We start from the raw sequence: 14,736 nt of genomic DNA on the forward strand, positions 1-14,736 counted from the left end.
CATGTTTGACAGGGATCATCTTCCAATTACGTTTCAACCAAGGCCTTCAAATAAAGGTCACTTTCTTTAGCATTTTAAAGGAGTTGTCTTTCTCCTTGGAACGTTCATCAGGAGGTTCAGAGAATCTGAGCAGAAGACCTTTGTACATGGAGGAGTTAGTGATGAGTGTATCAGAAAACCTGAGCAGGCCTGTGCTGTGCTCCATGTACCCCTTGGCCTTCAGGCTGTGCTGTGCTGAGTGTGTCCCTGGCTTACAGGATAAGATGGATTGGAAGAAGTCGTCTGCAGGAAGCTGCTGGTGAATGGCCAACCCCTTGCCCTTAACCTTTACCTTGTGGCCTTGGTCATTCCTTGGTTAGCGGTTGCTGAATTGTAGAAGGCAGTGATAAAGAGATCCACAGGAATGGAGGAGATGGCCAAGGACACTGCAGGTGCCACGAAGGCTTTGCAGGAAGAAGTTTGAGGAATAGCCCCTATAGCTGTGCAAAATGGATTGGCATTAGGTATGAAGCTGGCGTCTGAAGGCACAGTCTGTGCTGTTCTTAATACCAGTTGTATTATGGTATTGTATTATGATTATGTACATGTAGATCAAAGTGGAAGAATTTCTACATATATATGTGTAAAAAAAATTTGAAAACATCCCAATATTTGTCATGAGTCCCAGAAAGTTCACACCTTCTCTGGAATTCAAGACATTTGTTATATGCTGACGTCCTGGTTTCCTCATTTACAGCTCTGGGTTAAGAAGTTCATCTCCAGATGCCTTTCTCCTCTTCCTCTGTGACCACTCCAATCCATTTTACCCATGCAGCTTCTGCTTTAAGGTTCAGAGAGGAAAAGTTGGACTGTCTTTCAGTAGTGTCTCTAATATTCCCTATGGGCAACTCTTCAGTTGTGGCAACAGACCTCATGGGTATCTGCTTGAACTAGCAATAATACAGCAAAGCAATATATTTTTTATTTATGAATTTCTAACCCATTCCCCCCCACACACCCCCTGATAAGCAATCCCTCTTTTATTTGTCTTTAACACCCTGTTCTCTAAGGAAAACAGCCAATAATTGCTGCCAAGCACTTGCTATATTCAGCTGCAGAGCTGGTTGAAGAAGTCTCATGTAAAGTGGTGTAAGTCCCATGGAGAAAAGGAGAGAAATAGTGGGGCAGGAAAAGTAAGAGGCAAGGCTGTCCACACGGTGTTTGGCTCCAGGGACTGCTTTTCCCATGTGGCCACATCTATTAAAGAGACACTCTGCATCAATAGGAATTGGAAAAGCCTTCTATCTCTTCTCCAGAGTGGTCATTACCTGCCTTCCTCTGTCACTGTACTTCTGAAACTTATCTCATTAACTGTGCAAGCAAGACTTGAAGACCAGATGTCCCTGATGGGAGAGACATGGCTTGTCAGGGCTTTCTGATTCCTAATGAGCGCAGGGTGTCTGTGGTGCTGTGAACTTCAGATCATGAGAGGAGGCTGAAGAAACCTCTCAAGAACACCAAGTCAGAAGCAAACCCCAAAGTCCCTGGAAGCATTAACAAGCTCCGCTGAGGGCCATGACCGAGAAAGCCTCCCCATGGCCTTGTTAGAGCCCGTCCTTGGAGGCTGTGAGTGCGGGTAGGCAAAGGCACTGTGCAGGCAGCTCTGCTGCTGAGCAAAGCCTTGGCTTGCTTGATGAAGCAGAACGGCCAAGCCGTGACCTGCAGCCTGTGGGAAGGTCGGTGCTGTCCCTCACACAGAGCGCTCAGGGCTCTTCCTGGGGACCATGGAAGGTGGGGGATCCAATGCCCAGTGAAGGACAGCAATGGCACAGCAACTTCCAGCTTCCCCATGGGGCTGCAAGGAGGCAACGTTGCCCCAGTGCCATGAGGACATGTCTTCTCACAGGCCTCAGTGTCAGAAACAGCTGCCATAGCCAAGGGGACAAAGAGCTGGGTTCTCTTCAGGTTTTCCAGACTTGCTGAAACCCTTTTCCATCTCCAGCGCAGTCTGTTCCACATGGTTGGACACCTGCCCCTGTTTCTGTGCAGGCTGTAGGCACCATATCGCTGCCCTGCTTTGCTGTCACCACAGCGTTTCCATACTTTCACTGATGGATGTCACCTAAATCCTACCCATTTGGGAAGGATTGAACTGGCTCAAGTAGATTTGGATAGGCAACATAAAGGTGAATTATTTATAGCTCGGTGGGCTCATGACACTTCAGGTCATCAAGGAGGAGCTGCAACATATAGATGGGCCCGAGACGGAGGGGTGGACTTAACCATGGACACTATTGCACAGGTAATTCATGAATGTGTAACATGCGCTGCAATTAAGCAAGCCAAACGGTTAAAGGCTCTGTGGTATTGGGGATGATGGCTGAAATATAAATATGGTGAGGCTTGACAAATTGAGTATATCACACTCCCACAGACCCGCCAAGGCGAGCGACACATGCTTACAATGGTGGAAGCAACCACCATTTGCTGGAAACATACCCTGTGCCCCATGCCAGTGCCCAGAACGCTATCCTAGGCCTTTAAAGACAGGTCTTGTGGTGACATGGCACCCCAGAAAGAAACGAATCAGGCAACGGAACTCATTTCTGAAACGGTCTCATAGACACGTGGGCCAAAGACCATGGTATTGAGTGGGTATATCACATTCCCTATCATGCACCAGCCTCTGGGAAAATTGAACGATGTAACGAACTGTTAAAGACTACACTGAGAGCAATGGGTGGTGGAACTTTCAAACGTTGGCATAAACATCTAGCAAAGGCTACCTGGTTGGTTAATACCAGAGGATCTGCTACCCGAGCTGGTCCTGCCCAGCCAAAGCTTTTGTGTATTGTAGAGGGGGATAAAGGTCCTGTAGTGCACCTTACAAATATGCTTGGGAAAGCAGTCGGGGTCATTCCTGCCTCAGGCAAAGGCAAACCCATTTGTGGGACTGTTTTTTGCTCAAGGGCCTGGGAGCACTTGGTGGGTAGTGCGGGAAGGTGGGGAAGTTCGACGTGCGCCACAATGGGAATTGATTTTGGGTGAAAACAGTCAATAAATTAAGTGATGTTAATTGTTACGTAATGCTGTATATTGTCTTTGGTGATGATGGTAGAATCTGAAGCCACACCGTGGAGAGACTGGATAATCTTGTGGCATCCATTTCTACCATCTTTAGATGGGAAGATTTGAACCTTACTTCTTCTTCTACTGCCACACCAGCAAAGATTGACTGGTGAAACCAGATCAGTGCAGCTGTAATAGGATTAGAACTGGCTTCAACGTGGAATAATTCAACACCTCATACCGTCCTCCTTGCCTAGAAAGGCTGTGATAACGGATGGAGCCTTACATCATGGACTAAATGAACTCAATGGATTTTATAGGGAGGGTCCATAGACTAAGGGGTGATATCTGTGTATTTATATAAAGTACAGGAGGAGTGATGATGATGATGTATGGGAAAATGTAGCATGACATAAATGGTATGGAATAAGGGGTGGATACTGTCCTGGTTTCATCTGGTATGGAGTTTATTTTCTTATTAGTAGCTAGTACAGTGCTGTGGTTTTTTCCTTTTCCCTTCCTTTGGATTTTACCTTTTTTTCCCACCTTTCCATTCCTAGTTGTTGTTATTGTTGTCATTATTATCATCATCATCGTTATTTTTATTATCATTATTATTACTGTTGTTCTTATCTCTTAACAATTTAATTTTTAAATTCTTCATATCTCAACCCTCAAGTTTTACATTCCTTTCTGATTCTCCTCCTCACCCCTCCGGGTGGGGGGGAGTGAGCAAGTGGCTGCGTGGTGTTTAGTTGCTGGTAGATTTCCATTAACGGCCGGGGTTAAACCACGACACCTTCCTGGACATCAGCTTCACCTGCACCACAGGTCCTCTGCAGCTGCAGAGACATCACAGCAGCAATGCCCTCTCCTGCCAGCACTGCACAGTCCAGCCCTGCATCTCTATGGTCCCAAGGACAGCAGGGTTTGCTCCCCTTAGGGACATCTCATTTCACCTTTACAGTGCCAACTGCCAACCAGCCCAGCATGCTCTGCCGCAAAACTTGTGCTTTCATGGGACCTTGGGCACTTGGTACCCGCTTTTTTTTTCTGACATGTCTGATCTTGGCCCTGATGACACAGCTGTGGTCCAGTGCATCTCTGCTGTGAAATAACCTAAGTCAGGGAGGGGAAGGGGGAAATTCTTATTTAACCAGCATGGGGAAGCCTTAGGATCAATAACCTCACACCTTACTGGGGAATTTAGGGGTACTGTGTATTTACATGGCAAGGGTTTGGGAGTGGTCAGGGGGTTCGTAGGGCTGGCAAAGGTGAGAAGAAATGAAGAGCTGACTCCATGGACATAAAAGCCACTTTCATTTGACTCCAAAATGGACCAGCCACTGCCCAAACCTGAGCCAAAAAGCAATCGCAGTGGCACCTCTGTGATACCCTAAGGCAGAAAGGACAAAACACAAAGGGAGAGGAGTGAGAATTATGTGAGAGAACAACCCTATAGATATCAAGGTGAGTGAAGAAGGGGGGGATCAGTGAGACAGAGGCTTGGTGGGATCCTACAAGCCTGTGGTCAAGTAACCACCCGCTGACAGTCACAGGGCAGCACAGTGACAATGCTCCTTTAAGTGTCTGCCCGTTCTTTGCATCAGCGTTCTAGCACAACTGTCAGAGGGGCCAACAGCTGTGATGCTCACCTGGATCTGAAACCCTGTGTCATCCATGTCTACCTTGGTTCTAGAAGCAAAGAAATGGTGGAGTCTCATCTCCCAGGGGCAGTGAGGCAGGAGAGCAGCAGAGAGCAGGCCCCAGGTCACACACTGGCAGGCTGTGGCCTGTGCAGAAGTGGTGAACACTCCTTCGGGTGCCCTGGAATTGCCTCACAAGTATAAACTCCATTTTGAGTGTTGGAATTGTTGGAGGCAGCTGTCCTTGCCAAGCAGCTGTGCTGAGCTCTGCCACCTGCCTTGGCACTTGGTTCCCTCAGTGTCACAGCTCTGTCTGCAACAGCACTGGCTCCACTTGCCTCTGCGTGTGCCCCTGGCTGAGGGCACTGCTGCACATCTGGGCTGAAGCCCCCCAGCTGTGGCACCAGCCCAGCTCTGCCATGAAGAAACCTGGTACAAAGTGTCCCAGAGCCCGTGGGTGCAGTGGCTTTGCTTCAGAGCAGAGACCTGGCATGGGAAAAGGAGAGCTGAGTCTTTGTACCCGTAGGACTATGCAATGAAGGGCTTCAATTGACTCTGCAATGCTTACTGAAGCACTGAAGACATCCTCCCCGCCCCTGCCTGTAGAACCACCAGACACACACATACACACACGCTCACACACGCTGTTTAAGAGTGCTTAGATCCTTTGCTGCAGTCTTCCTGGTGTCCTCTCTAGTACTGGGTTAACAAAAGTTGATACTGATGCACAAAACTTTATCTCCTCAGAGAAATGCCACTGCTGGACAGAAGTGTCTCTGCCCAGCTGAGGCAGGGAGCATCAGTGATTGCATCCGGCTGTTCCCCAGCAGGTTCCCGTGCAGCCCCAGGGGCACCTGGAGGGAGCCCCGAGGGGCAGAGCAAGGGCTGCCTTGGGCTGCTCCCTGCTGCTGAGCTGGGCCGGGCTCCTGCCATGGAGGGAGCTCATGGCAAGCGGGCAGCACTGCAGAGAGACAGCTCTGCCCACCAGCAGCTCCTCTGCAAAGCGCAGCAGGGCTGAGGCACTGCCTGCAGGCACCCAGGGCAGAGGAGCCAGGCACCCAGAGCTTCAAGGCAGTCTGGGCTGGGACAATGCTGAGAGCTCACCCTTGGAGAAATCTGCAGAGCCCTGGAGCCGGTGAGTGTGTGGCTGCAGGGCAATGCCTCTGCAGTTCCTAGCCGGGTCTGCAGCAGCTGGGCCCCCCCCAGCCTGTGGGACCGTGTGGGAGCCTTGTGCTGTGGAGGAGGCCAGTGTGCTGCAGAGCAGGGCTTCCCTGCTGCAGCGTGGGAGGGCCAGGGCATGTGGGCTGCCTTGTGCCAGGGCCGGCTGCAGGGCTGTGAAGGTGGCTGTGCAGGCAGGGGTGCCCAGGGCTGTCCTTGCCAGCAGGGTCCCTGCAGCCCAGGGGGCTGTGTGCTGGGGCAGGGGCTCTGCCGCCTGCCAGGGGCAGCTCTCAGCCTGCCGGGGGGCTCCCGTGCGGCTGCGGGGAGAATCTGTAGGTGGAAGGAGCAAACCCTGTCAGGGCAATGTTCTCGTGCTGTTGCGTGGGTGCTGCATTGGTCAGGGCTGCTTGCAGCTTCTGCTCATGCCCATGTCATTTCCAAGGTGACTTTTCATGAGCACATTCATGGCAGGGGTTTTCTGCTGGAGTCTGTTCTTGCCTGAATCTCTGCTTCCACTTTTATCTTGCTCTTCTTGGTAGAAATGGAAACTCCGCTGTGCAGGTCAGAGCGGGGGCAGAGACTCTCAGAGCATCACAGTGATGTTTAGGAGGAAGGTCAGCAAGTGCCATCACTCTGCAGCAGCATCCAGATCAAACCAGCGTCAGCTTTCCTTTTCAATCAGGGTTTGGGTGACCTGTTTTTCTTTCAGGTGTGCAGACAGAGAGCGGCTGCAGGGCAGAGCTGGGCACACAGGGGCTGAGCTGGGCTCTGTGAGCGCTGGCAGGGAAGAGCCATGGGGCCAGAGAAAGAGCTGCTGGCAGGGACAGCTCCAGGCATTGAGCATGGCTGCCCTGCATTGCTCTGGTCTGGGAGGTGCTGTGCAGCTGGGGAAGGGAAAGACATTCCAGAGTGTCCATCTGTCTCTCTCCTGGCTTTGCTCAGATGATTGTGGGATAACTGACAGGCTCTGTTGGAATGGGAGTTTCAGCTGCAGGCTCAGGCTCAGACCTTGTGAGTCCTCCTGTGCCGATGTGAGCACAGCAAGGAGGTTTCCTCTAAGCTGTCAAGCTGTGGGCAATGCAGTGTGTGATGCTGGGGAAGGAGCTGACTCTCCTTTAACAATTCCCATAGTCAGGACCCTTGGTCACCTCCTTGGGGTGTCCACCCAAGCTGCATGCTGCTTCCAGGGCACGCTGTGACAATGGGTGTCCTTGGCTAGAAGGGGGGTGCTGAGACTTTGAGAAAGGGCGAGCCATTCTGTGCTCTGTAGTGGATCCCTCTGCTCTCAGCAGTGTCTGGTTGCTTTTTAGGGTAACAAAGTGTCCTGGTTGTGGCTGGGATAGAGTTAATTTTCATCTAAGTAGCAAGGACTTGTGAGAAGAATTTTGAAAATGCACTGATATTTTTGGTTGTTTGAATGTGATGCAACATGTTCATGCTTGGTATATAAACTTGGTGGGGTTTGCTGGGGTCTGCCAGTCGATGCTGGGGACTGGCTGGGCATCAGTCAGTGGGTGGTGAGCAGTTGTATTGGGTATCACTGTCTTCCCTTGTTCCTTCTTTCTTTCTTTCTCTCTTTCTTTTTTTCTTTTTCCTTTCTTTCCTTCCTTGTTTGTTTCTTCCTTCCTTCCTTCCTTCCTTCCTTTCTTTTTTTTCCTGTTGGATTTTATTACCCCCAACTGCCTCCCTCTCATTATAACTTATTCTCATTATTTTTATTGTACTTTCATTTTTATTGTTCTTCATTTGTGAAATTATTCTAATCTCAAACTTGAAGATTTACATTCCTTTCTGATTCTCCTCCTCATACTTATGGGTGAGGGGGAATTAAGTGACATCCCTGTGGTACATAATTTCCAGCCAGGGTTAAACCAGGACACATGGCAGTGTAGTTGGACTCTATCACAGAAAGCTGCAAGTGCAGGGCAGCTGAGAAGGAGCTGGAGGGACTCACCAGAGTGCCTGCCTCTGCCCTCAGGCACAGACAGTCCCCTTGCCTCTCAGCACTCACGCTGCTCTCCCTGAGCACAGCACAAACCCCTCCTGACCTGACTCTGGCCATGGCCGTTGCTCAGCACGGGCAGAGCCGATGCTGACAGGCCCTTCTGCGCTGGGAGCAGTTTGGGCTGAGCCAGTGCAAGGCCAGGACTGGCCCCTGCCCCCACGGTTCCCATGAAGCCCCTGCTGCAGAGCAGGGCTCACTGCTGGGCAGCCAGCGGGCACAGCCCCTGCTCCTCACAGCACACTCGGCCAGCACTCAGCACAGCTCCAGCCACGGCTCGGAAGGGAGCTCTCCTAGGAGCGGCAGAGGGGGGGGACATGGCGCAGTGGGGGCAGATCTAGGAGAAAGGGCTTTGACTTTGCTCAGAGAAGTCTCTCCTAACAGGTCCCTGACTTTTGAACAGGTCCTTACATTCCAAGGTATCAGATGTCCAACAGCAGTTCCACCACCCAGTTATTCCTCCTGGCACTTGCAGACACGCGGGAGCTGCAGCTCTTGACCTTCTGGCTCTTGCTGGGCATCTACCTGGCTACCCTAATGGCCAACAGCGTCATCATCACTGCCATAATGTGTGACCACCACCTGCACACCCCCATGTACTTCTTCCTCCTCAACCTTTCCCTCCTCGATGTGGGCTCCATCTCTACCACTCTCCCAAAAGCCATGGCCAACACCCTCTGGGACACCAGGGACATCTCCTATGCAGGATGTGCTTCCCAAGCCTTTCTCTTTGTATTTTATATTTCATCAGAGTATTATTTTGTCACCGTCATGGCCTATGACCGCTACGTGGCCATCTGCCAGCCCCTGCACTACGGGACCCTGCTGGGCAGCAGAGCTTGTGTCCACATGGCAGCAGCTGCCTGGGCCAGTGGGTTTCTCAATGCTGCGCTGCACACGGCCAATACACTGTCACTGCCGCTCTGCCACGGCAATGCCCTGGGACAGTTCTTCTGTGAAATCCCACAGATCCTCAAGCTCTCCTGCTCACACACCTACCTCAGGGAAGTGGGGCTTATCGTGGTTAGTCTCTTAGCAGCATTTGGCTGTTTTGTTTTCATTGTTCTGTCCTACGTGCAGATCTTCAGGGTTGTACTGAGGATGCCCTCTGAGCAGGGACGGCACAAAGCCTTTTCCACGTGCCTCCCTCACCTGGCTGTCATCTCTCTCTTTGTCAGCACAGGCATTTTTGCCCACCTGAAGCCCCCCTCCATCTCCTCCCCATCCCTGGATCTGGTGGTGTCAGTCCTGTACTCGGTGGTGCCTCCAGCACTGAACCCCCTCATCTACAGCATGAGGAACCAGGAACTGAAGAACGCACTGAAGAAGCTGATGCAGTCAGGTGTCTTTCAGCAGCAATAAGTGTCAATGTCCCTTCACAAGGCATTTCTAGATCCTCTCTGAAATGTCCTGTGCATTTATTGTTGTATCTGTGACAATATTGATGATCCTACAATGTCTGTATCATCTCCACTTCCAGCCTCCCTGACCCAGAGGCCTTTGTACATGTGACTGGGAAGACGGTGAAATTGGCCTCCAGTGACGCATCTATATAATAATACATCGAGGCAATTGTACCTGTGAGATAGGTATATATATATAGAGAGATATATAGATATAGATATAGATATACAGCAGAATATCTGCCGTCCCCCATCAGTTCATCCATACCTATATTTTTCACGTTCTTTAAATTCTTTATTATGGGCACAGAAGCTTGTTCCTTAAACTCCATTATCCAAACTGCATATGCATAGAGTTAAGTGTCAAATGGCACAGCGCTTTCCAAACATATGGGGACATATCACATCCTTAACATATATGCTCTTGCCCAGGGAAGCCTTCTCAGGCATGGCCATGAGCAGGCAGTGCTGCTGTGCAGGGCAGCGGTTGCAAAGCTGTGACACTGATGGAACCAAGTGCCAAGGCAGGTGGCAAAGCTCAGCACTGCTGCTCTGCAAGAACAGCCACCTCCAACAGCCCATAGCAAAACAAATTAGAAACGTGTGAGGCAATTCCAGGGAACTCTAATGAATGTTCACTCCTTCCACATAGATCACAGCCTGCCACCCTGAGGCCTGGCACGTGCACTCTGCTGCTCTCCTGCCTCACTCCCCTGGGAGATGAGACTCCACCATTTTTTTGCTCCTAGAGCCAAGGCGGGCACAGATGACACAGGGTTTCAGATCCAGGTGAGCATCACAGTTGTTGGCCCATCTGGCAGCTGTGCTAAGCCACCGATGCAAAGAACCTGCAGACACCTAAAGGAGCATTGTCAATGTGCTGTCCTGTGAATGTTGGGGATGGTGGCTTGAGCATTGGTTTGTAGGATCCCACCAGAACTCTCTCTCACAGACCCTCTCCTTCACTCATCTTGGTGTTGGTAGGGTTCTTTCTCTCAGACATTTCTCACTCCTCTCTCTTACAGATGCTGCACATTGGGTTTTATCCTTTCTTCCATATGTTATCACAGAGGTGCCACTGGTATTGCTTATTAGCTCAGCATTGGGCAGGGGCTGGTCCATTTTGAAGTCAAATGAAAGTGGCTGTTATGGCCATGGAGTCAGCTCTTGATCTCAACTCACCTTTGCCAGTCCTACAAACCCCATGACCACTCCCAAACCCTTACCGTGTAAACCCACAGGATCTCTAAATTCCCCAATAAGATGTGAGGTTATTGATCGTAAGGCTTCCTCACACTGCTTAAATAAGACTTTGTCCCCTTTCCCTCCCTGATTTAGGTTATTTCAGAGCAGAGATGCGCTGGACCACACCTGTCTCACCTGGGCCAAGCTCAGACATGTAACCACAACCAAAAATGAATGATACCAAGTGCCCAAGGTCCCACGCAAGCACAAGTTTTGCGGCAGAGCATGCTGGGGTGGGGGACAGAGGTCACTGTAAAGGTGAAATTGTATGTCCCTAGGGAGAGCAAACCCTGCTGTCCTTGGGACCATAGAGATGCAGGGCTGGACTGTGGAGCGCTGGCAGGAGAGGGCATTGCTGCCTGTGATGTCTCTGCAGCACCAGCGGACTTGTGGTTCAGCTGAAGTTGATGTCCAGGAAGGACAAGGTGTTTTCAAAAGTTTCCTTGACTATGAATATCTCATGATCCAGGAACACTGTGATAATCATTGGTCTTATCCTCATCTGCATCACAACAGGGATGATTATTAACAGTGCTGGCTAACTGGGGAGGTCCCAGAAGTCTGAAGGTTAGTCAGAGTGGTGCCCACCTACAAGACAGGCAGGAAGGAGGATAACTACAGGTGCATCAACCTTATGTTAGTGCCAGGGAAGGCTGTGGAGCAGATCATCCTGAGCACCATCACACAGGAGGTGCAGGAAAACCAGGAGGTCAGGACCAGCCAGAATGGGTTTATGGAAGGCAGGTTCTGCTTGATGAAACTGATCCTCTTTTGTGACAAGATGACTGGCCTGTAGGATGAGGGAAAGGCTGTGGATACTGTCTACCTGGACCTTAGGGAAGCTTTGACGCCACCTCCCACGCATTCTGCTGGAGAACCTGGCTGCTCATGGCTTGGATGGGTGTTCTCTACGCTGGGTTAGAGCTGGCTGGACAGCCAAGCCCCAGGAGTGGTAGTAAATGGAGTGACATCCAGGTGACGGCCCATAAGGAGTGGTGTTCCCCAGGGCTCAGTGTTGGGGCCAGTCCTGCTTCAGAACTTTATCAATGATGCGGCCAGGGGGACTGCGTGCATCCTCAGTGAGTTTTCATACAATGTCAAGTTGGGTGGGAGGGCTGATCTCCTTGAGGGAAGGAAGGCTCTCCAGAGGGATCTGCATGGGTTGGATGATTTCAATGACTCCAACTGTATGAAGTTCAACCAGGAGAAGTGCCAGTTCTGCACTTGGGTCACAACAACCCCACACAACGCTACAGGCTTGGTGCAGAGTGGCTGGAAGGCAGCCTGCTGGGAAAGTACCCTGAGGGTGCAAGTTGACAGATGGTTGAGCATGAGCCATCAGTGTGCCTAGGTGGCCAAGAAGGCCAATATCATCCTGTCTGGTATCAGAAACAGTGTGGCCAGCAGGACTAGGGCAGTGATCAACCCCCTGTACTCGGCACCGCTGAAGCCACTCCTTGAACACTGTTTCCATTTTGGGCCCCTCACTGCAAGATAAACTTTGAGGTGTTAAAGTGTGTCCAGAGAAGGGCTGAAGAGGGTCCCCTGTGGAGAGTTGGCCAAGTCATGACAATCACACCAATATGGCTACATGCCGTGCTCACTTTATTAAACAAACAGGTCATATTTACAACTTAATCCAACCGCTCATGCGGCTCTACACACAGGTGATTGGATAAAAGTCTCTGCCCACGCGGGCGTCCATTTCGCTGACTGGTGAGCATGCTGCAGGCGCCTGATCAGAGTGTGCCGAATAGAGTGTGTTGATTTCATGGTTCCCGGGACTTGCTCTGCACCTGGCTTCTTGTTTGTGCATAGCTTGTTTTCTTCCTCACACTGCTTGTTCCAAGGACAATTTAAAGCTGCTCTGCAGCTTCAACTAACAGGCCTGGGTTGTCCAGCCCAGACAATGGTAACATATGTGCTCAGTCCTTTAAAAATCTTTCTACATATCCCCTTTTTTCTTTTTGGACAACCCGTGTCTGTTTCACAATAGATGTTAAACCTTTCTTCAAACAAGAAAATAAACAGCTAAAAGTTAAAAACATTACAACAATGATTATAACAAAGCGTATTCCTTCCATCAATAACGTCTTTAATCAACCTGTTATCCCAAATCCTCTCAACCATTTATCGAAAGGATTATCTTCAGCAAGAATATGCTTCATGTTTCCCTGCAGTTGTGACAACGTCTTGTGCATCGATATGGAATGATCGGAAAGGTTCACACAACACATCCCTTCAAAATCCTCACAACCATGTCCATGTGCTAATAACAAAAAACCTATTGCAGCTCTATTTTGTAACGTAGCATGCCTAACACTATCTACATCAAACAATAACGAACTTAAAATCTGCGATGTAAGATTAAATCATTTCTCTCCTCAGCATGCTAACCTTCGTATATTCTTAGTATTTAATGCTGCCATTGCCCCCAGCATAAATATGGAGGCTAGGACATTTGCTGTCATAGAATGTAGATCGACCCGGTCATTACATGTTTCATCAAAGGTGCGCAGTGCCCTTCGTGATCTGTGAGATTGTTGAGTCATTTTTAATAAGTCTTTCATGTGTGGAGCAAACAAAGTCAAACGCCCTAAATAACATGGTCCACCAACAGGATACAAAGGAATCGCTGGCCACGCTCTTTCCCCACATATCAGAAAGACTCGCGGTGGCAACTGATAACTCCGTGATACATTTACATGGAAACCCCCAATTTTCAACTCACCCCAAATAGGTGAACTGGTTAGATTTTGAAACCCTGTATAAAACCCTGGTTCACTTTGACGTGTTAGCCATAACTGCCACGGGTCACCAAACCAAATTGCTCCAGTGCCATTCATGGGTTGAAGTGGTGACGACATGTGGGTACAGTTCACCATATCAGTTGCAATAAGTTTGACATATTCAACAGGTAAAACGCTAGCCAACAAGTCTAACTCCTGCAAAGGTAAATGATGTGGCTGATTTAAATTCTCAATAACTGTCTTCTGCCACACTGCATTACGCAGAGAAGGCCAAACATATTGCCTATTTGGACTCATACATGTACCATTCTGATTGGAAGTCAGATTCACTGCTTTGATATTCCAAAACCCATCAAAATTTGTTTCATTCTCTTGCAGGAGAATACCAATTAAACAAGTTCTAAAGGGATTGTCTGGCTGTTGTAGACTTAAACAAAAATCTGTTATTCCCGTGATATTTGCCCACGTCACCCATACGTTTGTTCTAGGCAAAACATCGAAAATAGTTTGGCCTATAGGCAAAAAATTCATCAAGACCGCCAACCAAGTCCACCACTCAAACACGTTTACTCCTACAATTTCTACAATTTCTTTTCCATCCAAATCATTTTAAACAAATCTTTTTAGTTTCTTCCGAATCCTGCTCTAAAACAGACCAAATTTCAGGTACAAAAATGGGATTACTATGTTCCACACCAAAAACCTGTGCTTTCACAGATTCTGATGATGTGCACTGTCTCCAGTCAGCATGGTATTGCACTAGCCATATGCTTTCTCTTGCTTCATGGCCGGTTACTAATCAAACGCACAGTACTCAATTTAAAGTCCATACACCCTTTACACCATTTACATTTAAGCTTTGGCTTACAGTACCATTTTACCCCACATAGCATACATTGGCATAATACCCGCGGTCTACGTCTCCTACAACATAGACAGTTTATTCTGTCTGCTCGCTCTGAGTCTTCTCTTCCATCTTCTGATCTTGACATACAGGTCACATAAACTTGCTAGGGACCCATATAGGTCCTTTACCTGTGGAGATACAAAAATAACCTCTACCGATAAATAACACAGGATCAGGTCCTTCCCAGTTGCCTCTAGTCTTATTCTTACAATGAACCTATAACCCAGGAATGGCCTGTGTTTGACTTCCCTGAATAGGCTGATGATGTATAACAACGGGGGCCCTTTTCTTCCTTCTGTCAGGGACTAACAATTCAATGTAAACCACACCTTGATTAATCGCTTGGTTACATCAGTCTCCTCTTGCGTCTTTTTTACCACCTAGCTGTTTTCCATGCGGCATCACGCTCCATTTGATTGGTCCCGGTGTGGCACCCACACGCTGCTACCCCCTTGTGCAGACATCCTGCTTTTTCTCATCTTTCTGTCCAGCTCTCTTACCTCTCTGCAAATACACAGTCTCTTTGTTTCCCTTGGCCTTGCACATGTCCTTCACAACACCTGCAGCTTGCTACAGC

At 49.2% G+C, this 14,736-nt stretch overlaps 1 protein-coding gene across 1 annotated transcript; it reads left to right on the forward strand.

Annotated features, from left to right (window-relative positions):
• The first annotated feature begins 8,280 nt into the window (after positions 1-8,280).
• On the forward strand, positions 8,281-9,216 carry LOC129783508 (olfactory receptor 14C36-like). Its single transcript, XM_055793464.1, has one exon. It carries the CDS (start codon positions 8,281-8,283, stop codon positions 9,214-9,216), a length of 936 nt encoding a protein of 311 aa, XP_055649439.1.
• The last annotated feature ends 5,520 nt before the right edge of the window (positions 9,217-14,736 follow it).

The sequence above is a fragment of the Falco peregrinus genome, unplaced genomic scaffold (assembly GCF_023634155.1).
Source record: "Falco peregrinus isolate bFalPer1 unplaced genomic scaffold, bFalPer1.pri scaffold_42, whole genome shotgun sequence".
Taxonomy (NCBI): domain Eukaryota; kingdom Metazoa; phylum Chordata; class Aves; order Falconiformes; family Falconidae; genus Falco; species Falco peregrinus.